The sequence below is a fragment of the Carya illinoinensis genome, chromosome 2 (genome assembly GCF_018687715.1).
Source record: "Carya illinoinensis cultivar Pawnee chromosome 2, C.illinoinensisPawnee_v1, whole genome shotgun sequence".
In the NCBI taxonomy this organism is placed as follows: domain Eukaryota; kingdom Viridiplantae; phylum Streptophyta; class Magnoliopsida; order Fagales; family Juglandaceae; genus Carya; species Carya illinoinensis.
In genome coordinates this window covers 27883679-27908042 of record NC_056753.1, presented here as the reverse complement: position 1 = coordinate 27908042, position 24364 = coordinate 27883679, and the positions used below count along the sequence as shown (strand labels likewise).

Below are 24364 nucleotides of genomic sequence, written 5' to 3'. Positions count from 1 at the left end.
TAAAAATATTTAAAGATGTTTAAAAGAAAGAAAAACAAAACAATTGAATTAGTGGTAAGTTACAAGAAGTATTGTATCTCATTTTATTATTATAACTTTTTCAAATTCTCACACAATATAATAAATAATTTAATTTTTTTAAATTTTAAAACAATAATAATATTATAATTATAAGGAGATTCCCCTCATGGCCTGGCCCACGGGCCCAGGGCCTAGCCCAAGCCAATCGAGCAACCCCTCAGCCCATGGAAGGCCCATGATCCTAGAGGAATGGGAACAAGGCACATACCACCCCGGCTCACCCTCCAAGTGCCCTACGCCACCTGGCCCCAACAGGTCTGAACAGGTGGGCAGGTGATACATGTTGGAGACCCCTACTCTCTTGACAACAAGTAAGGAGGGGGATCCGATGTATCACACTTGCCACCAGGTAGATAGGACAGAAGGCCAAGCCATATTTATATTATCCGACTGAGGACACGGTTGAGGTGACATGTACCTCTAATACGAAGAGTGAGTGGTTGACCCTTGGAAATTTGGTATATAAGGCAATCTCCAGGTACTATGAACTCTATCTCTAGCCTCTAAATTTTTTACTTATTTACACTCTGTTTTAAAACGATATTGACTTTGGTATTAGAGAAATATTATAACTATAAGGGGATTCCCCTTAGGGCTTGCACAGGGGGCCCAAGGCCTAGCCCAAGCCAATTAGGCAACCCCTCAGCCCATGGAAGGCCCATGATCTTAGAGGAATGGGAACAAGGCACATACCACCTCGGCTCACCCCCCCAAGGGCCCTACACCACCTGGCCCTAGCAAGTCTGAACAGGTGGGCAATCGATACGTGTTAAGGACCCCTACTCTCCTGACAACAAGTAAGGAGGGGGATCCGATGTATCAAACCTACCACCAGGCAAATAGGATAGAAGGCCAAGCCACATTTATATCATCCGATTGAGGACACGGTTGAGGTGACATGTACCTCTGACACGAAGAGTGAGTGGTTGACCCTTGGAAATTAGGTATATAAGGCGATCTCCAGGTACTATGAACTCTATCTCTAAACTCTCTGAATTTTTTACTTACTTACACTCTACTCTAAGACAATACTAACTTTGGCATCGGAGACTCTCCAGCCGCCACCACGGCCCCGTCTCACGATGTTTTCTTTGTGTTTATAAGTCCAAGACCGAAAACCCAAGTTGCTAAGAGCCGACCTAAAAACATGTGAAACATGACGTTAATATTAGCAATATTTTATTTAACTTTTAACTTTTATCTTAACTTACTATTCAAAAGGTACCTAAAGATTTGGATAATGAGTTGAAAGTTAAATAAAATATTGTTAGAATATTATTTTTGTTTTGAGATTTAAAAAAATGAATTGTTTATTATATTTTGTATGGAAGTTTGAAAAAATTGTAATGAATAAATAAAATAAATTGAGAGGCTCTCTCAATCCAAACAATACCTAAGGGGGCAAACTCATGGGGCTGAGTAGCATCACCCAATACATTTTACCATTTTTTTAATATTAAACAAAAAAAAGAGACAGAATGATGCATTTTGATGCATACGTTTGAGCAGCATTTTCCTATTCCTATTTGATTCGCTTTCCTCTTCCGTTCAAAATATTCTACCAATAATATAAGTTCATTTCTTTCTATAATTATTTAATTAATCATATTTAAAATTGAGATATTTTTATAAAAGATACTATTTTTATAAATTATTTTATAAAAATACCTCTCATTTAAATAAAATTATGTAAATAATTATAAAAACACTATTTTTTTTAATTTTATAAATCTTCTAAAAACAGTCATTTTAAATAATTATAGAAATATCATTATTCTACAAAATTTCATTTTATCGAAAACAAAATTATAAGATGTTTGCAAAAAGAGTTATAATTTTATCATTTTTTTAAAAAATTCATGTTTTGTTTCTTTTCCAATTTATCTGTGGTGTTGTTAAGCCCATCTAACTCACTAGTCAGACCCCTTTCCTATAAGTGTGTCTGCTTAGAATTATAGAAATCAAGCCTATTTATTTAGATAATCCTCATTTTGGATTTGTAGTTTTTTAGTAACATTGGTTGATAACTTGGCTGTGCATTGTAGTAGTTTCATACTAAATGTTGGCTAATAAAACCATTTAAAATGCGTTACATCGATTATGAGTGACACTATTATATGAAAAGATGCGTCCATAAACTAACAAAAAGTTAATTTGTGTTAATAGATTCCGATGTTCCAATACGATTGAGTTCGTCTTAAGTTCGAGCCTTTAACGTTTAAAAGATAGACATATTAAGTGGATCTTATTTATGTCTTATGGCTCATCTCACATATCTCTCTCTTTCGTGCTGAAGGTCAAACTTGAGGACATGGTTTTCTATCTCAACGTGTTTCCACCATTTCGAAAGCCCCAGAACAATACGAAGGCTAGCTAGGCAACTCCATAACCACATCACGAGACCCCATTGAAGGCACCTCTTGATGGCATTGAAGGCATCGGCACCTCCACTATGAGCTGTTGTAAATTACACTGCACACACCTATGCTGCCTCTTCGGACTTGGGAATCTCACAAGAGACCCACATTTTTGCCAATTATTTGGTAGAATAATTCTATTTGGAAATACATTGTTTTTTCTTCCAAGATTCATTGCTCCATTTCCGAGCCTGAATATGAGCTTTATTTTTGTTTTTTAAGGAATGGATTTCCACCTTATCCCACTTCCATCCAACTATTTAAGTATATGTGATACATAGTTGTTCAAGACAACAAGAGCAAGAAAACGAAAGGGATTGATCTGGGAGCTCTCTAATGTGGGATCAAATCAAGTTTTCTACACATGTGACAATGCCACCTATATTGTTTCAGCCATTAATTTCAATTCCACAATATTGATAAGAACAGCTAAATAAGAGGAGACAAAGAAAAAGAATATGATGTTAGAATGGCTAGTACAGCTAAACATCCGCTCCTTTTTTTTGGCCATACCTCAATCATTTTATTTAATACAGCACTGGTCCAAAACATCGATATAAAAAAGCAGAGTAAAACAAAGTAATTTTAACTGAATTATTTTGTCCTCTTGCCATTACTTTTCTCATTCTGTTTGAAGGACCACCATGTAGTATTTACAAACCAAGAAATTACAATACCTGTACATATCCAATTTGAAAATAGAACCCTTTTTCTTGTCTGTGTTAAGTGAAAAAAATGGCTTTTGTTGGACATCTCTTTCAGAATGAACAAAAGAAAAGAGGCTCAAGTAAAGTTTGGTAACAATTTCATGTGTAATGTAATGTTTATCTAAACTCAACCCAGACGCCAGCTATACATATACACCCATGTTCTTGTCCTGAAGTGATTCCCAAGGCCATAAATTCTCGTGCAGACTGCAGATGCTAGGGTCCAATTTGAATATCTGTCCCAGTTTCTTGGACCCCAGAGGTTTCATCTGCTCTAAAAACTTGTAAAACAAATTTCAAATCATACCTACGTATGATGAACTTTAGTCAAACTGCATTCACTTCGCTCCCCAAAAGTCAGATTCCTTTCCATTCACAGCCTCCTCACCTTCATTTGGTTGGAGAATATATCTCTCTCATTTAAGCATTCTTATATTATTCAAACATTTTATTCACATTCTCTTCAAATATGAAGTTATTACATTATTAAACCAAACAAATAGTTCACCATTTCATAAAAAATATTATTTTATGTCCATCATTTGTACACCATCACTCTGTGGAGAAAAGGCAAAGCCACATCCCTAACCCTCTGCTCACCTAAAGAGACAGGACAGTCCAAGGGGGGGAAGTAAAGAAAAAAAATCACAAGCACCACATAAATAAACCCACAATCTCTCAGTTTACCTAGCAACATCCCCCCTCCCCCGCGGTCCGAAAACCTGCCATGATTTGATACATCAACACTACCTCAAATGGGTTCTCTCTCAAAACCCTTTTCCCTTTTACTTATCTCTCTGGTTTTGTTTACCAATCTTGAGCCTATCCCATTCGCTGAATCTGCTTCTGACAACACAGCCTTGGTCTACAAGGGCTGTGCAAAGCAGGCCTTTTCAGATCCAACTGGGGTTTACTCCCAGTCCCTCTCATCCCTCTTTGGTTCCCTGGTTTCGCAGTCCTCCAAGGCCAGGTTCTTCAAGACCACCTCTGGCAGTGGTCAAGCCACCATCTCTGGTCTCTTCCAATGCAGAGGGGACCTTAGCAATGCTGATTGCTACAATTGTGTGAGCAAACTTCCCCAAATGGCAGATAGTCTGTGTGGCAAAGCCATAGCCGCCAGAGTCCAGCTGTACGGCTGCTACATTCTCTATGAGGTTTCAGGGTTTGCTCAGATTTCAGGCTTCCAGCTGCTCTACAAGACCTGCGGGGCAACAAACGTGGCCGGAAGTGGGTTCGAGGAAAGGAGGGACGCTGCGTTACAGGTGCTGGAAAACGGCGTGGTTAGTGGCAACGGGTTCTACACTACTAGCTTCGAAGCCGTGTATTTGTTGGCTCAGTGTGAGGGGGATTTGGGGAACACAGATTGTGGGGAGTGTGTGAAGAGCGCTGTGCAGAAAGCTCAGGTTGAATGTGGGAGCTCTATATCGGGCCAAATCTATCTGCATAAATGCTTTATGAGCTATGATTACTATCCTAATGGGGTTCCAAGGAGATCATCTTCTTCATCATCCTCCTCCTCCTCCTCATCCTATTCTTCCTCTTCTTCAGGTAAAGTTGGCACTTTTCTCTCTCTTTCTGTAATCTCTATTTTGCCAAAGTTTAGTGGGTCTTTTTCATTCTCTCTCTACTAATGAATCCATAAGTGTACAGGACTTCTTAGTTTTAGTCCAGTATTAATAATGCGGGATGTGTTTTTATTTTAATGCGGAAACAGAGGGAAGTACAGGTAAGACAGTGGCGATAATATTGGGAGGAGCAGCAGGAGTGGGGTTTCTAGTAATTTGCCTACTTTTTGCCAGGAATTTGATGAGAAAACATGATGGTATGTGAAAAATGAGGTGGACCTTCTTTATCTTTTCTGCTCCTAACGCTGATACAGCTGGAACATGTTGTTTTGTGCAGATTTTTGATTGGAGATGGGTTCCAAAGAGGCAAAGTTCTTCCGAGGTGGATTCTTTCTACATCATTATTTTTTGTTTTTGGTCAGAAGGAAATGAGTTTTTGAGGAGAATATGAGAGAGAGAGAGAGAGAGAGAGAGAGAGAGAGAGAGAGAGAGAGAGAGAGAGAGAGCAAGTAGGGCATGGAATCAAGAAAAATTTTCACAAAAGTGGAAGTTGTAGGAATGACTGTTTTGTGATCCCTCTAGCCATGTGGGTGTTTGTCTCTTTGCCCTCTTCTCTAGATTAATGGTTGTCTATTTTATTCACATCTTTCTAGCAAAGTTGCAATTGCAATCCTTCTCTCCCACGCAGGGTCTATGTCTTAACAAGTCGTTCTGATAATGACACTGAATTCTTAGAGCAAGTCACTGCATAGAAGCTATCTTGAAAATGAATTAATCAGTCACTTTCACCAGTTTGGCTTCTCATGTATTGAATTGCCTTAATCAGTCATTGGTTTATTATCAGAAGCTAAAAACTGGATTTTGCGGTTTAGACTCAATTATGTTGTATTGAATACTAATTTCTCTTATCGTTATTAGTGTGAAAATCAGCACTTCACAGTTAATACACACATATTTCAACAAATTAACAAGACTCGAATCCACGGCATGCACTAATTTTTTTTAGCAGGGTGATACTTTTAACTTGACATCGGGTTACTTGTGATCAAATGCTAAATTTACTGGCTGGATAATGGATAAAATCGTTCTTACTGTTGATGAATAAATCTTATATTGCTTGTAGACAAGGTCTTAGACATGTTTATAAGCAATGAGCAACATGCCTAAAACCTTGTCCATAAGCAATATGAGATTTATTCCTCAACACTTACCACTCTTTTTAGAGCTCTTTGAAATAAGTATAGTGTTTATGGAAAATTTGAAATTCAAATCAATTGAGAATTCAAAATTTAAATAAAAAGTATCTTGGTATAATTTCTCCCCAATAATCAAAACACTCAGAATACCACCATTTCCCTGAACATATCTATGTTATTGGCTTTTGACCACTAAGCAAAGGACTTGACTCTTTCTGGATGCGACACTTCTAATTCTTTTAAAAAGTGCTAAAATCTCCAAAGCACATAGCATCAGCAAGAACAAATTGTGAACAGAATTTTAAGCATAATTGGATATCAAATCATTTGATGAAACCAATCTATAGTCTATTTCCAGGAGAAATCCGCAAAGGCATCTTATGGAAAACACTCTCAAGGTTTATCATACTGCAATTCCCCATTTACTGAGTTAACATCATATTTGAACAATTGTAAAGGTTCAACTTTTGTCAACAAGCCATTGCTTCGAAGCAATTTATAGTGCAAAATTAAGAAATTACGGGGGACTGAGAATGTTGTCCCTCGTTTGGGATTTGAATCAGAAGAAGATTTCCTTTCAGAAAATGTTGATTGGAATGTTTCTTTTTCTGGTTTCTCGCCAACCAAACGCCATATCATAGAGTCACCGTTCACCAAAGTTCCAAACCATATCAAATTAACCAAAAGGAGGGAAGAATGAACCTAATAACTGCGGCATCCATTAAAAAAAAAAAAAAAAAAAGGCAAAGCAATTGAAGAGAATCCAGTTACAATCGCTCAAGTATGGCAAATACTGATTCTCAAAATTCCAAATCAAATGTCACGTCACGTTCAATTCGAAACCTTAAACCCCAGAAACCCCCCCTCTCCTAGCCGAGCTGACCTGAGGCGAGAGAGGCGGAGCGGAGCGGAGTCACTTGGAGGTACCGAGGAGGCTGGCTTGCTGGAGCTCGAGGTCATTGAGCTGCTGCTCGCGGTCCATTTCGATGATGAGCGGGACAACCAAGGTGAGGAAGATGGTACCGGCAATCCAGGCAGCCCTGCCGGTGCTGCGGATTAGCTTATTGGACACGAAAGCAGCGTCGGAGTCGGCTCGCTTCATCTGGTGGAGGATCGGGGACTGAGACACGCTGCGGGAGACCCTAGAAATGAGGGACTGGTCGTTGGTCGTCGTAGAGACTCGCTTCTTGCCCTGCGGCGATGCCATTTCAGTGTCCCCCAAGTGTACGTGGAAAATGTAAGGAAGGGCCGAAGGGGGGTTATTCCAAGAGTTTTGGGGCCTCGACTCTCTCCGCTTTTCCGGCGCCTAGCCAGTTTATTAAGGCACGGGTTTAGAACAATATATTATGGGGATTTTAATATAAAATTTTTATTTATGAAAATTCGAAAATAAAAATTAAAAGATGGTTTGGTTTGAACCTTCCTTTTCTCACAATCCGATTTTTGACATTAAAGAATCTAATTTCATTTAAAAAAAAAATTAAATTTCCTCAAACGCTTTTGTCCCCCTTAAAAATATGTCAATAGGGTTGAAAAGTAACTGCTTTTCTTTTCTTTTCTAGGTCCTGTTTTTATGTATTGGAGGGGGACTTTATTCTGGTAGGCCGGTAGCCGATGGCCTCTCTATCAAAATAAAAATCTTATTTTGAAAGTAAGATGCTATACCATGGTATTCTTTTAGCAGAGAGAGTGAGAGAGAGAGAGAGAGATGGGGAGCATTCGTAGTAGTACTGTTTGGCAATCTTATTTCATCATTACAACTTTTCCAAATACTCGTATAAAATATAATAAACAATTCAACTTTTTTTTAACTTTTTCAAATATCAAAATAATAATAATATTAAAATATAACATTTTAATATTTAATCTTAAAACTCAAAATTCTCTCAATGGCCAAGCATATTTTAATATAAGAATGCCAAGATGATAAACTTAAGGCTGTTCAGAGCTCAATCAACTAACATTAAACCTCTCTTTATATACTGCAAGCATGAGAAAGGTAAGTCCAGAAGATTTTCCACTTCAAGGGATTTTGACATGATAGTGTTCATAAAAAAATCCCTGTTAAGATGCCCACCACTCTTTTGTAAACCTCTGCACACAACTAAAGATGTATTGCACACCCAAGGAACCGAAACAGTAAAACCCAAACCAGAACCTTCTTTCCCATTTCCTACCAGTACATCCTTGTATGCTCTGGCGATTCTGGAAACGTATTTCCCCATTGGCAAAATTTGCTCAAGAACAGATGGAACAGAACCATCGGGGTTCAGAAGTTCAGAATCTGAATGAAGGTTCACCACAACAGTGCCATGTTCCGGGTGAAGTTGAGTACTGAGAGCTTTTAGAAATGGGGAATTTGGGTCCCACAGCTTGCGAGGGAAGATGTCGTCACCATCATAAGCATCAATGAAGATCATATCATATAGATTGTTGTTGTCAAGGACAAAATTCTCAGCATCTGATTCATAGAGGTATAGCTTCTCATGGATGCCTTTCCACAGAACTTCATCAATGGCATTAGGTTTGGAGAAGACACGCTGACCTGATTGGGTCATGACTGAGAAAGCAGGAAAACCCATAGCTTTGATTGAGGCTGAGATAACAAGGGGGTCAATTTCAACCACGTGAATCAAAGCACCTGTAGGAACAAGAATTCCAAGTAAGGTTTTAGCAAAAAAGCAACCAATAATTCAATAAAAGAAAATTGGATATTGGAAAAAGAAATCACTAAATTATACATAGATTTGCTAATATGGGCAAGAAGATTAAGATTTCTGCCCAAAAGCCAACCATAGAAAGATGGAAGACATATTAGGATTGGCATTCCAAGTTTTATAAGGGAAGTTTTTTGTTTAATAAGCTGTTTATAAGGGAAGTTGCATGATACTACTGTGGCAAGTGATTGCATTCCAAAAAGATAACACAAGTATGCAAATGCAAAAGTCATTTCCAAAGGAGTATCTGAGTTTTCAGCTTTCTCTGCAGCAACATTGGATGCCAAAAAGCACAGGAGGAAAGAGATACATACTCACTATTTTCAAGAAAGGTCAGCTGTGTGTGTGTACATGAGAATTTTTTTCATAAGTTGTAAATGGAGTAACTCCTAAAAAATCACAGGAAAACATTTAAAAGATCATCAAATTTTACAAAAGAACTGGAATAAACGATGCTTAAGAAGACCTCCAATTACACAAAGTTTTCAAGAACACAGATATCAACATATGTTCAACCCTATAAAAACTCCAACAATTCCTTTCTCACCAAATTATCCACATACCAAACAGAAGAATAGACTTCAAGATTTTACAAATCTTAGAATGATCATATTTCCCCTAACAATAAGTGAAGAAATCATCACATCTTCCTAGAAAAAGGAAAAGCAGATGATTGGCTCCCAGAAAAGTGAAGTAAAAACTCACTTATTGTTCAAAATCTTTCCAAATACGTCAAATAATAATAGAAGAAAATTATACAGAATGGTTAAGTGATAGATTCTCACCTTTAATTTTACTAGCCAAAAATAATGGTAAGCTTCCCCCTCCATGACCAATGCATAAGATGTTCATGGTTTTCTTCCCATGCACCGCCTTTTCTATTATATCATAACTACAGGATGCTATGGTAGCCAACCCAGCTGATAGCATACTCTTTAGGTCTGCAAAATGGCATTCAGACATCAAATGGTTACTCTTTTGTTCCTCTTCGGCAGAGATCAAGATGTTACCTCAACATCCACAACAACAAAGTAAAATGTAAAATAACAAGTGTTGTTGTGAGGATCAATTGCCTTGATTGAAAAAAAAAAAAAAAAAAACTGTCAACGTAACAAAAGGGGGCGTCAGATCTATTTTTGTTAAGTAATATATATATTTTTTGATAAGTAAAAGATTGACAATATGATATCCATTACTCAAGTGTAGCTAAAGACCAAACAACAGATGGCACATCTAATGATTGCCATCAGAAGAAATCGCACCCGTTTAAGAAACTAACATGATTCAATGTCATGTACTACTTTCTACAAGTGAGGTTTCTCCTCGCACAATAACTGGAACACAGAAACGCTCATGCATTTCACACAGAAAAGTATTCGAACAGTTGGTGTCAATAGATAAACAAACTCATAGTTATGGCATCCCAAGATTCCCAAATCAAGGATATCTGGAGTTGAACAGAGACTTGATCTTTTTTTTTTTTTTTGATAAGTAAAGTAATTATATTATCAAAAAGGAGGCAAAAGCCTGATACAAAGTTTAGTGACCAGTTCTATGTTTGATTAATGGATATGAGGAACTCATGTAACCCCAATCCATTTAAATCAACCGCTATGGTCCATGTACAAAGAGTTCTAAAGAAAAAGACTATCAAATCCTCCATCGATCTCTCTTTGTCCTCGAAAGTTCTGTCATTGCGCGCTCTCGCCATAAACACCACATGATGCATATAGGGATCATCTTCCACACCGCTTTTATTTGTTAATTTCCTCTCAGATTATTCCAACTGGCCAGAACCCCGACCACCGTCTCCGGCATCACCCAAACTAAGTCCAATCTGCCAAATACCTCATTCCATAACCTTCTCGCTACCTCACAGTGTATTAAGAGATGGTTCACCGATTCACCTCCCTTCCTACACATACAGCACCAATCTGCGATGATCACCCTGCGCTTCCTCAAGTTATCAGTTGTGAGAATCTTACCCAATGCTGCAGTCCACACAAAGAAAGCTGCTTTGGGTGGCGCCTTATGTCTCCATATCTTTCGCCATGGAAACTGAACAGGTGTCTCTTGAGTAAGAGAATTATAGAACGAGCGCACCGAAAAAGTACCTTTGGTTGTAGGTATCCACCAAAGACTATCCTGTGAATTACCCGGTTTAATAGAATACAAAAGGCTATAAAAGGCTTCAATACTGCTCATCTCCCAATCTTGTGCCACCCTACTGAAGTGGATGTTCCATTGAACTTGGTCCCCTGTTCTTTCCAGTACATCGGCTACTGAAGCATCAATATCTCTTGCAATTCTGAATAAAGAAGGAAAAGATTCCTCTAGAGCCACATGATCACACCAAGTGTTGTACCAAAACTTAATACGGGTTCCTCTTCCTAAACGGATTCGGGTATAACGATTGAAGACCTCCCACCCTTTTCTTATATGTATCCACAAGCCCACTCCATGTGCTCCTCTCACTTCTTTTGTACACCAACCCCCCCATAGGTCCCCATATTTGCTCTCTATTACCGTCTTCCACAAGGTATCAGGTTCCTTATGATATCTCTACAGCCATTTACCTAGTAATGCCCGATTGAAGGTATGGCAACTGCAGTGGGAGGTGGCTGAAATGAGAAAGGTGGTCGGGCAAAATAAGGAAGGGGATATAAGTGAGAGGGGATGGAAGGGGCCGGGCCAAGTTCTGAGGCCCACGGGAAGGCCCACAAGAGACTTGATCTTAATCAATAATAACTCAAATTGAATGCCTTTTTCTTTGGAAGAAGAGGCAAGACAAGACTAGTCAAAAGGGATCCTCAGCATACCCCAAGACTGGGTCCTGTATAGCTTTAACTCATCCAAACTATTACTGACCCCCAATGTATCAGATAGATTTCTTCTATTTCCCTTTCACTTTTCCAGAGAATATAAACGTGATCTTTGTGGAAGTAAAAGCTTTCATAGGTGCCATTGATTTGGGTTCAAAAAGGTGCACATATAAATGCTACATGTATACAAAATGTGCAGAAAAGATACAATCTACATGCTAGAAACGAGAAAAAGAAACTTTGTTTATCCATCAGGTACTGAAGTGATCAGCCATGCGATGGGATGAACAGAAATGAAACTTTGTTTATTTAAAGTACACCATCTCTACAAGGTCCCTTATAGTTGGCTTGAAACTGTTTTTGTTCCTTTTCTCTCCTAACAAGATTAAAAAAAATAATCCAAAAGGTTGAGAAAAATTGGACTCCCATGAGAATCCTCCAAACTAAGCTAGGGATGCCAAAATAACCTCCAAAACGTTCCACTACGACATTTTATTCTATTAATTGCTTTAAAGTACGCTCTGTTCTCCTATAACATCAATTCATCAAGCTATCTGGCATTCCAGCTAGCCCTAACCCTCTTTGAAAACCTCCCAAGTATGCTCTAACAACTTCCTCAATACCAAACAGTTCTACAACATACGAGATCATAGATGTTTATTAGAGCTCATAGTGGCTCTCAGCCCTATATTTCATCCACCCAAAATGCCGAGGTGTGAACTACCTGTTAGACTAACATCATACAGCATATAAAGAACTAACTTAAACGCAACGTGATGCAATTCACAGCGTTCTTTCTCTGGCAATTCTCCAACAGCATATCACAAACACACACACACACACACATACAAAGGCGTAAAAGCAGTTGAAGGAATTTGATTTACATGGAACAGCCAGGCAATGTGGCTGCTGCATTAGGCACACGGAACCGGGCTCCGATTCCCGGTAAGCAGCCATCACTTTGACAGTGCTTTGGCGAGTATCATCATTAAAACGAAGCGCCCGCCATTGGTACCCGAGTATCCTAAAACGCCCCTCGCGTTCACATACCGGAAGTACCTCTAACTGCCTTCGCTGTAACCATCTCTCCATTTCAGGCCAGTGCACATCATTCTGCATATTATTTACCAACAGTACCGTTGAAAATATTTACATCGGTGCTCTTAAGCACCATGGTAACAAATTCAGAGAGAGAGAGAGAGAAAGCCTCACAGGTTGAGAGGAAGGGTAGGCGACGACGGAGACGAGGCCGTTTCCTTTGTCGGAAATGGAACGGAAAACGGTGTGACCGTCGGAGTCGGCCCTCCACCACTCGGAGGAATAAGACCAATCCCCCTCGTCCTCAATACGCTGCCGTACTGCGGATGAAAATCCTCGCCGGACGTTCCATGCGGATCCCAACCTGCGCCACATCAGCCGAAAGCCTAGTCGTTCTACTAAACCCTCCCAGAGGCAAGTCACAAAGTCCTGACTCCCGGCCGACTCCTTGCTATGTAATACCAATTTTTTATTTGCCGAAAAAACCAAACAAGACTCGCGTCAAACTGCCACGTCAGTTAATAATTTTGATCTCCCTTTATTTATTTTCTTTTTCTTTTTTTCTTTTTGATTTCTTGATTTTTGATTTTAAATTTTATGAAAGAGGGAGCTGCCTTGAATTTGGTCCCTTCCGGTCCGATTGGTTTACAGGTTTTTAAGGCCGGACTAAATTCCTTCGGTTCAGAATTTTTCCACTTAGGACCGGACCCAACTCCCATATGGATCGGATTGAAACTATTTTGTCCAGTTGGTCCGTTTAGTCTGACCCAATACCAAATGATAATTTATCTAATAACTCAACTATTTTACAACAAATTTATTTAATAACTTTAATTATATGTAAATATTAGTAATTAGTTAAGAGTAATACTACTCAACCACCCCAACCTCTACACATCACATTTTTTTATATTTTTTTATATTTTTCCAAAAAAATTTGAGTTTATTCTTCTTAATCTAATTGAATTTTTCTATTTATTATCCATATATTAAATATTTGATAAAAGAAAAACTAATAAAATTAAAAAAATATGATGTGTGAAGGTTATGTGAATAATAGGAGGTTGTGTAACTTTTTTCATTCTTTAATGGTGATAGGTTAATTAATTGATATAATATATTAATTATTTGATAGCATATTAGTAATTGCATATTTAAGATTTTATATTATCAATAGTAATAGGTTAGATAAAAATTATAAAAATTAATTATATAATTATTATATGCAATAATATATATTTATATAAAATATTTTAGAATATGTATATTATATTTTGTTGGTCCGGTCAAGGTAAGAAAAGAGAAATGATTTGTGCAGTCGGTAAATGCAGTCGGCGTGCAGTCTCTTTGAAAAAACTAAATTAATATGGGACCTATATAAAAAAAAAATTATTTTTATAACTTTTTTTATTCATTTTGTACAACTATGAAAAAAAATATTTTTATAATTTTTTTTATTTATTCTGTACAACCGACTGTATTTACCGACTGCGTCTCGCAAAGTCCGTAAAAAAATCCTACCCCAGAATTAGAAGAATCGAAAATTTTGTAAAGGGAAGACCGAAGGGTCCGGTCTTGACCGATTGGAACCATTCGGTCCAATCAATTCTTTCGGTTCAACTGAAATCTTTACAAGCTTACCAATTGAGATAATTTTAAATGGAAAAATGATATATAAAAGTCTTAAATGCATAAATTTTGCACAAACCTTATATAATAAAGTGGATCTCATTGTGAAAAAATGTGAAAAACTCACTTTTTTTTAGTGTTGCATATTTTTACAAAAATCTTGTGCAAGACTTGTACATTACCATTTAAATAAGAGTATTACTATATATAGTCGTGGAATACGTAAGTATTATGCAGTTGTTTTGAAAAATAATAGAGTCCACTATTTAAAAAATATATTTTTTTTTATGAAGATTCTGTATTTATTCATTTTTTTAAAAATAAATGCGTAACACTTGCACAGTCACAACTGTAACTATCATTTATCTTTAAATAATAATAAACAAAGTTAAAAATTTAAAATGGTTGGTAATAACATTTTAGGTATGGAGTAATAAAGATTTTATTTATAGCACAGTGGAGAGGATACATCTTTTAAATCAATAATATAGTATGATTTGATTTGTAATTTGTAAGAAAAGTTTAAAAATAATAATAGAGTAATGCTACTTATCATCTCATAATATGATATTAGATAATTGAAAATTATTTATTATATTTTACTTGTAAAATTATTATCAAATACTACATCATAAGATGATGAAAGGATGATGAAAAAAGAGACGATGAATATATTTTTTCATTCAAATTTTCAACTATGAATACATACAAAGAGGGCTTAATAAGTAGTATTGTTGAGAGCCTCCATTTAATTTAATTGATAATCATAAATCTTGTTATTAAATTCGACTTTAATCTTTTTGTGAGAAATACATTCAAGTTTCATATAAATAATAAATAGTTGTTGAATCTCTATTATCTATACCACACAGGTTTTAAATTTGTTTTAGTTGGTAAAAATGCACATCAAAACTATATAATATATAATCATTTCAGTTCAAAAGGAAAATTTAATTTTTAACTTATTTAAAAAAAAAAAAATTCATTGTAAAATTTAAAGGAAAATGCCGCATCTACATAGGATGAGGATGCAGCACTGCAAAAGTTGTCGATTGATGTTTTATTTTTTTATTATTTTTTTTACTTAATTGTTAAAGAATTATTTTAAATGAATTTATGAATTAAAAAAATATTTAAAAATAAAAAACAATATATAAAAAAAAATAGAGATTTGTTATATATAAGTCTACATACCATATTTCTTAAATTTTTTAAATTTATTTATTTTTAAATTAATTAAAATTTTCTACAAATTATTTATATTTTAAGTATTTGATTAAAAAATTAAAAAAAAAATGGATACACGTTTAAAATTTTTTTATATAGAATCGAAGTCAAAGGATTGGAGTGGATGCACGTAACTAATTGCCAAAAAGTGTTGCATGACGTGTTCCGTTTCGGAGGCGTATCTGATGCCGAGAAGTCACCGAATTGCCAAAAAAGTGTACTTTTTGACCCAACCGATTGCACATTCCTTCCAATTTGCTCCGTCGTCCATCGAACTTTCTTAGAAAAAAAGTCGTTCCCAACAACACGGCCGTTCTCTGTCTTTGTAGCTGCATCGCAACAGACATACTTTCCGTGTTTTCTTCTCCTTTTCATGGTTTTCTTAGAATAGCAGAAGAAGCTCCGGAATTTCTGCAACAACAGAAATGGAAGACAGAAGTGGTTTTTTGTTTTGTTTTGTTTTAATCTTCGTCTTCTTATTGTTGTTCTTATTTTCTTGGTTTTGCCATGTTTGTTGTGATATTTTAATCGTGTACTTGAATGGGTTCTTCTCTTTTTGTGTTTTTCTTTTTCGGGGACCTTGAAGTGTATCCGAAGGTGAAGGTGAAGGTGAAGGAACAGAACGACCAAGATGATCCTAAGGGAAGTTCTTTGTTTCCGTTGAATGATGATTCTTGTTTTCCAGGTACTTCTTGCTCCAAGCATGTTTTAGTTTTTGGTTTTTCATATTTACGACAGGTTACCTTGTTAAACTACGTGTTCTGCTACCACGGTTGATTCAGATTTTTGGGTGTCCTGAATTTTAGACCCTCCATGTTAAAATTGATTATCGGGGTGAAATTTGAGTTATCATCTTGTTTGTTTTATTTTGTTTTCTGCTAAAACAATTGAGCCTGTTGCTCTAGTTTTTACTGTCATTGTTTTCTTTTCTTTTTTATTTTTTATTTTTTTATAATTTCTTGTTCGATTAAACTCTTCAATGGGCTTTCACCGAGTAAATCAGTATCTGCTCGGTCTCGGTAGTACTCGTCAAAGATAGACTGGATTGTATGTAATTATTGATCGATCAAATAAATTGTTCCGTCTGAAAATGTTATTTTGGGTTATTATGCTATAAGTTGCATTTCGAGCGTAATTTACAGAAAGAAAGAAAGAAAGGAAGGGGTAACTTGAGTGGTTAGTATTCTGTTTGGAAACATCCTGCGTTTGAACTGGGCCCTGGTTTTGGCATGTTTGGGGGAAGAAAAAAAATTAACACTTGTGGGAAAGCAATGCACATTTACCAGAGAATCACTAGTGCAGGAAGTAGAAAACAAACAGGGAAAGGAACTTGGTCCGAGTGATTTACAGCCACAGGTCCTGTAAATTCATTTCTGTCGGCCGCATCTCAGTCCCAGACTAGCTTGGAATGCTCAATCACTTGGAATCCAAGGAAAACGTATATATATATATATATATATTTTTTTTTTTCTAGAACGCCAAAGGCAAGTGCAATATCCTCATCCTGATGATGAGATTTCCAAGTTTTTTCCTCTTTTTAAAGTGTTTGATTCTTGAGAAAGTTTTACCTTTGACTGTAAAGAACAGTGATGTTCAAGTTTATAACATGCCCTGGGCTTCCCCAATTTAACTGGTATCACAGAATAATTTGTCTTACACAAGGATGCTGTATGTGTTGTTAGGTCAGGAGTGCTTTATTATGGATTAGTGACACCCTGTTGCGTGACTGAAGATTTGGAGCACATTTTTTTTTTTTTATAAGTAATATTAAAATTTATTGATGTAAACAAGGCGTAAGCCAGGTACACTGGGAGTATACATGTGAATACACCGCTTTAAGAGCTAGAAATTGTTACAAGGAAATCATGGAAGCTAAGACCATTGAACTCTAAAGCCATGGCCCACAAAAACAAAGTCTTCCATAAAAAACCCCTAAATTCTTCTACAGATATTTCCTGATCCTCAAAATGTCTATTGTTTCTTTCACTCCAGATGCACCATGAGATACAAATGGGGGCCATTTTCCACAGTGCTGCAATCTGTGCTGTCCTTGAGATCCCTCTCCAACTTGCCAATAACTCAACTACCCTTCTCGGCATTATCCAGATTTGGAGCACATGAAATGAACATTAGTTTGACGACCAACCTATCATAGGGAGCTTGATTGTTTTGACGAATATCTTTTTGTAAAATGAATTGGACATGCCTTCCTCATTCTTCCAATTCATTGTGGTTTACACTCCTGTTATGAAGCTTTGATGCATCTATCCTTGTGATATGTTGTCCTTTCAAGTTGGAAGAAAAGTTGGCTTGGTTCAAATGACACTGATTTCAGGCTGAAATGTTGATTATTTATGGGGTTGGTTGATGCTTGATACGAACAATTATAGGCTTTAAAAGATGGTTTCGCTTTTGCAACTGCGACAGTAATGCAGCAGTGTTATTCTTATTTAAGAACTTTTATTGCCATGATGATGTTTATTATTTTTTATCTGTATGTCCTTCGCATATACTGATTGGTTGGTTTTATACATCTGTAATCCTTAACTTCTTATTCGTTTCCTTCCTCCCCCCTTTTTCCTTTTGGAAGTGGAGCATGAAGACCTTTCTCCACTATGTGTAGCAAAAATTCCAATCTCTTATGTACCGAATGCACCTATGCCAACAATTTCTGAACCTGAAGGTTTGTTTTGCTCTGATAAATTTTGGAGAGAAAAAAATCACTTGTATATTCTTGCATAGACATATCTTGTAGTTATGACATCTGAATCTCTTGATCAACAGGAGTAGGGAAGAATGATAAGAAAATTGACAAGGATGATAATATAAATAATAGGGCCAGTTCAATTCTGCGTCCACGTGCCATTTTATCTAGTCCAGGTAATTTCACTTAACTATTTCATTATAATCTTATGTTTTCCTTTTCTTATTTATCTATTGCAATTGGGCTAAGTGATGATCAGTGCCCTTATGTATGCACTGAAGAACTTCATATAGACCTTATAGAAATATGTACTCCCAAAAGAAATTATAGTAAAAGGTTAAGAAAAATATATTAAGAGTAGGAAAACTCATAATATCTTTGGAGGTGACTATCTTACTTTTGGAAGTTCTTGTAATGATCGTTATTCTATTTTTATAAAATCTTTGAGTTGACCATCTTAGGAGAAAGCTTCTCAATAATTTTAGTAGACTTTGGGTTTGCAGCACAAGAAGATTGTTATCATCATAATGACTTCCATGTTCAAACAAAATCAACTTTAGAATGCATTCTTCCGTGGTTGCAGCACATAATAATCATTCACGTTTCATTTACTTCATATAGATAGAGCCTGGTGACCTCTCAAAATCATGAAGGTTTCTTGTTTCATTGCTTTGATGACCTTGTAAGAAGACTTCATTGGAACAAGCTATTGGTTTATTTTATAATCAATGAATTCCATGCAATGATGAACTCATGATGTTGGGAAGAATCTTTGGCTAGATCTACAAGCCGAGGTTAAAAAAAATAAAGGATGTTTCGCTCTTCACAGATGGAACTGAGTAATAAAATGTGTATTTTTATGCCATCAGTGTATATTAGGTAGAGAAAGAATTACCTTCTTGAATCTAAAAGTTGAAACTACTGCATCCCTTATATTATAATGCATTTCTTCTTACTTATATAAAAAAATAATAATGCACTTCTTAGTGTCACAACATACACACACACAGACAAGATTCGAACTTGCCATCTATATTTTTATTGGAAAAAAGTTTTACCTCTTAGCATTTGGTAATTTTGTAATCAGATAATGATGTGACGATTGGAAACAAGAATAGGAGTAAAAAGGTGAAACAACCTTCACCTTTGAAGAATCCTAACTTGGTTCAAAGCAGACATGTGCACTGTAAGGCTATCTCAAGCGGCATAACTGAAAGGCCTTTTAATACAAGGATTTCCAAGGATGCTGATGACGGTAAGAGCGACCTTAGAGGAAAGAAAGGGTCGGCATTATCAGTTCCAAGTCAGAAAAAATATCTTAGAACCGTGAAACCAAGCTCTATGGGAACTTAGAACCGTTAGATGAGTTGCCATTGGGTTAGTACTCTTTCAGTGATTCATATGGGTATATGGGTTTTCTTCCCTTTCTAAAAATGGAACATGCTCTCTCTTTTTTCTTCACATGAGAGGCAAAGTTCTGCACCAGGAGCTTCAATCTTCTCCCCCACAATCTTTCCCTTAATTCCAGTGTATGAATGCCAAGGAGTGTACAATTTATATCATACTTACTAAATATTGTTGTGAATAGTCATGAACTCTATTAAAATTTACCAAGAAGTTATACTGATACTGATTAATCTGTGCTCATATTGGAGTAAAAAATTGGTTTACTGTCCATATGGGCTTGCTATTGTTTAATTACTGGGGATGGCAATGCAAGTGCAGTAATGAAAATCACAGGCGTTCCTTTGAATGTTAAACAATTACATTCTACGCATGAAATTGTTGCTATCAGATGCAGCAAACAAGGTGCTAAAACAGGATAGTGCGAGTAAAAGGGTTTGAAGATCAATACACAGAGATTAATTCAAACTTGTAAGCACTCACTTCCAGATTGAATGCAACTTAAGTTAAATCTTATCCGATTATACAACTTGTCAGCGGTCTCTTCTGCTGAATTATAGGCAACCATGTTCCCACCTATGCTCTTGTTACTCATCTTTAATATTGAACTCAGATTTTTTTAAGTTTCTACCTGAATTCTAGGATTTAGACTGGGAAAGAGATAAGAGATCTTTGACATTTGGCATGCATGGGATTATCACCAATGAAGGGAAACTCATTTAAAAAAAAAAAAAAAAAATCGATACACTTTTTAAATACCACAGTATCAACTTTCCATTCAAAATGGATAGTCAATTTAGAGTGCAAAAAATCTGATAAGTCGAAAGCAAATTTTTTTTTTCCCCCTCAAATCTTGATAGTTTAAAAAGGTAATAAATTAATTTTACAATGAGTAACATTTGATAAATTAGAGGTAAAAATATATTTAAACAAAAAAAAAAGGATCGCTATTCTTCATTCTACATTTTGTCACTAATAGTCACATTGGCTAATATAGCACATTTGAAATGACTTTAAATAATTATCACTTAAAAAAATAATTAATTATAAAGTGTAACTAAAGATTATAAAACGTAAGGTGAAAAATATTTTTTTATTTTATTTTATATATTTTAAAAAGACACCTTCTTGGATTTCATTAGACCCACCAGTAAGCAAGACCCTGACAGAAAAAGCCCATTACAGATACAAAAGTCAAGTCTGATCTAGTTTGGACTCACCTTATCCCCCCGGCCCCATATATCCTCCGTCTTCCAATTCTCACTGGACACAATTTGCCCACATCAGCTTAGATATAAGCTTACATGGCTTTTCACACTTCCATCATCCCTCTCTCTTGTTCCTCACTATCTATGCAGCCTTTCCACTCCCCCCAACCCCCCACCATCCAAGAAAACCACCACCACGAACCTCAGTACAAGAACTTAGTTCCCGAACCATGGCAGCCACTGCAGCCGCGTCTGTGGGCTCATATTTCTCTTCATCCATCCACACCCTCAAATGTGTCCGCTCTAATCACTGCCCATCTCACCCTCCTCAAATAAGAATTTCATCAACCCGCATGTTAGCATCCATATCTCATTCTTCCAGGCTCGAACACCTTTCAGTCTGCGGCATCTCGAGCAAGTGGCGGTTTCTGAGGTTATCAGCTGCTGTTGATCAGGAAGAGGTGGCAGTGACAGCTGATTTAGAAGAAGGGTTGGGTGAAGAGGAGGATAACGGAGGAGAGGAAGTGTTGGATGGAGAGGCTGAAAGTCCTGTGAACACTAAGCTTTACTTTGGGAATCTGCCTTATAGTGTGGACAGTGCCCAGCTTGCTGGCATCATTCAGGACTTTGGAAGCCCAGAGCTGATTGAGGTAATCAGCATGCGATATTTTCTCAGTATTTAGGATCCAACAAGCTTGTTGTATCTCGTTTATTAGCCTAATCAGATCATGCCCCAGTTTGAACATAGATAGAGAGTGCTGCTGTAGTGATTTCTTAACGAATGTTTGTTCATTCTGTAACAAGTGCCATAAAGCTAGTGGCATGTAATGACGGGAGAAGAGACTAGTTTGTGAATGTGATCGGTTCCCTCTTGCATTGCTAATGAACGATGTGAATTTTGACCTCTTGCTTGTTGACAAGTACACTAGAGTTCTGAGTAAACTCAAGGTGGTATTACTGAACGAGTAACGCTCGAAAATGATTTGAGCCATTTTCCTTGGATGAATAGTTGGACCATCTTTATTCTTTTTCCTTGGGGGTAGGGTAGTTCTTTAGGTCCTTTGTGGTTTTTTTAAATTGTTTCAATATCTTCATCTCATCTCAATGATTGCTCCTGGCTTTGTTAAGAGAACAGGACTAATTAAGATCTATTTCTTGGTTTTGTAATTTATCAAATAGTATCTAACCAGAGAGATTTTAGCAAATTATGATTACTTTTTGGTTGTGAAGTGGAATGAGTGGAATTTTCTTAAATATTCAACAAGGATTGGAGTAAAATATAATTTAAATAATTAAATAACCCCATCTATCAGCTTAAGCTTTTGGGACAAGTGAAGTTTTCAACTCCAACCTGGCCAAGATGGAAATTTAATGCTGCAAATCTTCATCAAATGCCTTCTGGGAACAACCCTCAATCCATAAATTTGTTTCTTCTATTGTTTTGGACATACAATTTAGTTTGGTAACACCAGCACTGGGATTCCTATTTATTAGTTTCACCATGTCCTTACTGATTGATACAAATTGTTATAGGTTCTGTATGACAGGTACACTGGGAGAAGCAGAGGATTTGCATTTGTGACCATGAGTAGTGTTGAAGATTGTGATGCTGTTATTCAAAATCTGGATGGAAAAGTAAGAAACTCTCGTCTTTTCATGTGTTTTTATGCATGCATATATCCGTGTATTATTAACTTGAGGTACAAATACCTTGATTGTTTCAGTTCTTTCTTGCTTTCTTTCTGTTTCCTCAGTATTAGAAGAATTTGGTTGTCACAGGAATATATGGGCCGAACCTTGAGGGTGAATTTTTCGGACAAACCTAAAGCTAAAGATCCTTTGTATCCCGAAACTGATCATAAGCTTTTTGTTGGGAATTTGTCCTGGTCAGTAACGTCGGAGAGTTTGACACTAGCATTTCAGGAGTATGGAAATGTGGTTGGAGCAAGGGTTCTGTATGATGGAGAGACAGGAAGGTCACGTGGTTACGGTTTTGTATGCTACTCCACAAAATCAGAGATGGAAACTGCCCTCGACACTCTTAATGGAGCAGTAATTAGTCTCTCTTTCCCCACATCTTTCCTGAATCTCTTGTACATTCATATTTTGGCGTTATTAATTGCTCTTTGTTATTTCTTGGCGTCATAGGAGCTAGAAGGAAGAGCAATGCGAGTAAGCCTGGCTCAAGGAAAAAGATCATAAGATGAACAGCAGGGTATTAACTAAAGGTAGGTTAATGATCAAACTTTCAAGTCCAGTGGTGCTCAAGAAATGAGAAGGATGTGCTATTTGGCTATCAGAATCTGTGATTGTGAAATCAAATGATGGTTTGTGCTAATGCTAACCGTGATCACGTTCTGCATAGCTGATAAAAAATGCTAAGAAGTATCATTATCATCGACTCATGCATGACAGATGAGGCTGTATATCAACAACTGCATAAGCATTCAAGGCCTAAAATCAAGGCCAAACAAGTATTGTATCTAAGAAATTGGAAATCTTATTATAGTAATTAGTATGAGGGGCCTATTTTCACTTATTATTGTGCCATCTCTCTAAACATTAAGAATTGTTAAACGTATCTGCTTGATTTTACATGGGTTTCATTCACAAAGCTAAGTCTACGTACGAATAAGCATATGTTAGCTTGAATGGAAGCAAGGAGGAAATCTTTTCCTAAACAAATAGAGCTGCTGCCTAACATTGTCAACGTTGGCTTTTCTCGAAAATGCTCCTATTGACTACTTCAGTACTGTCTGATTTTCCTTCTTTCTTTCTACGTCTTAATTTTGCCATGAAGCATTGTTAGATCGTACATACTCTAGTGTAAGAGGTTTGAGTTCTGAATCAGATAGTCGATTGGTACTCTATGAATGGTTGACAAAACATAACTGGATCTACACTCATATATTGAAGTTTCTGTGCTTATGCTTGCATTACAGTAGCAGGAATATAGCATAAATATGCAGGTTTTGATCTTCGGGAATGCGCATCATGACTGCATTATTACCCCATAATAATGCAGTCATGATGCGTATGCCCCATCTCCGTGTCAAATGGAGTTGATCTTATTTTCGCAACAATGAGCCAAGCCAAGTCATTTCACTAATAAATCTTCATTTATTTTGGGAGGTATCTCCGGTTATCTTTCTAACAAGCGAGGACACACCACTCAGCCAGCCGAAATATGTCAGTTTTGTGTGATTATAGTGGCTTTTTATGTTGTTATGCAAGCAGCAGACACAAATGTGTTAGTAATAACACATGGTCATGAAAGTCTAAGAATGTCGTGCCAAAGTCGTTTGCTAATACGAATTGGGTTACAGTTGTCGGGGAAAATGGGGCTCACCTGACTAATTCATTCACAAAAAATAATGATTATGCTTGGAATTTTGTCACATCTGGGAGAAAACTCGTTCAAATTTGTTATGACCGTTGTCGGAATTGACAAGAAACCTAAACGTGTATAACAACAGTTCATCCTTAATTTTATAGTGCAGCCGAGGACTTCTGCTACTTACAAACAACGTTTGTCATGGCTAATACGATAGGCTTGCAAATTAGTAAAAATTGAAAAAAAAAAATTGCAATAAAAATGATGTCACTTCCAAATTTTAACAGGTGGCCCAAGTGATGAATGTCTTGGTTT

The 24364-nt window shown here is 36.6% G+C and overlaps 4 protein-coding genes across 6 annotated transcripts; 3 read left to right on the top strand and 1 right to left on the bottom strand.

Moving 5' to 3' along the window:
* Positions 1-3540: 3540 nt before the first annotated feature.
* Positions 3541-5412, top strand: LOC122300637 (plasmodesmata-located protein 2-like). Its single transcript, XM_043111440.1, has 3 exons — positions 3541-4753; positions 4920-5027; positions 5108-5412. The coding sequence occupies exons 1-3, from the start codon at positions 3961-3963 to the stop codon at positions 5113-5115; spliced, it is 909 nt and encodes a 302-aa protein (XP_042967374.1). The 5' UTR covers positions 3541-3960; the 3' UTR covers positions 5116-5412.
* A 2435-nt stretch (positions 5413-7847) lies between these two features.
* On the bottom strand, positions 7848-12997 carry LOC122300636. Its single transcript, XM_043111439.1, has 4 exons — positions 12718-12997; positions 12390-12618; positions 9469-9624; positions 7848-8607 (listed from the first exon to the last, which is right to left on the bottom strand). The coding sequence occupies exons 1-4, from the start codon at positions 12916-12918 to the stop codon at positions 7916-7918; spliced, it is 1278 nt and encodes a 425-aa protein (XP_042967373.1). The 5' UTR covers positions 12919-12997; the 3' UTR covers positions 7848-7915.
* A 2542-nt stretch (positions 12998-15539) lies between these two features.
* On the top strand, positions 15540-19780 carry LOC122300635. 3 transcript variants are annotated; one of them, XM_043111438.1, is made up of 5 exons: positions 15540-15837; positions 15986-16084; positions 17990-18082; positions 18184-18279; positions 19191-19780. In XM_043111438.1, exons 1-5 carry the CDS (start codon positions 15825-15827, stop codon positions 19454-19456), a joined length of 567 nt encoding a protein of 188 aa, XP_042967372.1. In that variant the 5' UTR covers positions 15540-15824; the 3' UTR covers positions 19457-19780. The 3 variants fall into 3 exon arrangements, with proteins under 3 accessions (XP_042967372.1, XP_042967371.1, XP_042967370.1); XM_043111437.1 differs by having other exon boundaries at positions 15540-15840; XM_043111436.1 differs by having other exon boundaries at positions 15541-16084.
* A 1046-nt stretch (positions 19781-20826) lies between these two features.
* Positions 20827-23254, top strand: LOC122300634 (28 kDa ribonucleoprotein, chloroplastic-like). The gene is made up of 4 exons (XM_043111435.1): positions 20827-21365; positions 22249-22350; positions 22495-22767; positions 22864-23254. The coding sequence occupies exons 1-4, from the start codon at positions 20946-20948 to the stop codon at positions 22915-22917; spliced, it is 849 nt and encodes a 282-aa protein (XP_042967369.1). The 5' UTR covers positions 20827-20945; the 3' UTR covers positions 22918-23254.
* The last annotated feature ends 1110 nt before the right edge of the window (positions 23255-24364 follow it).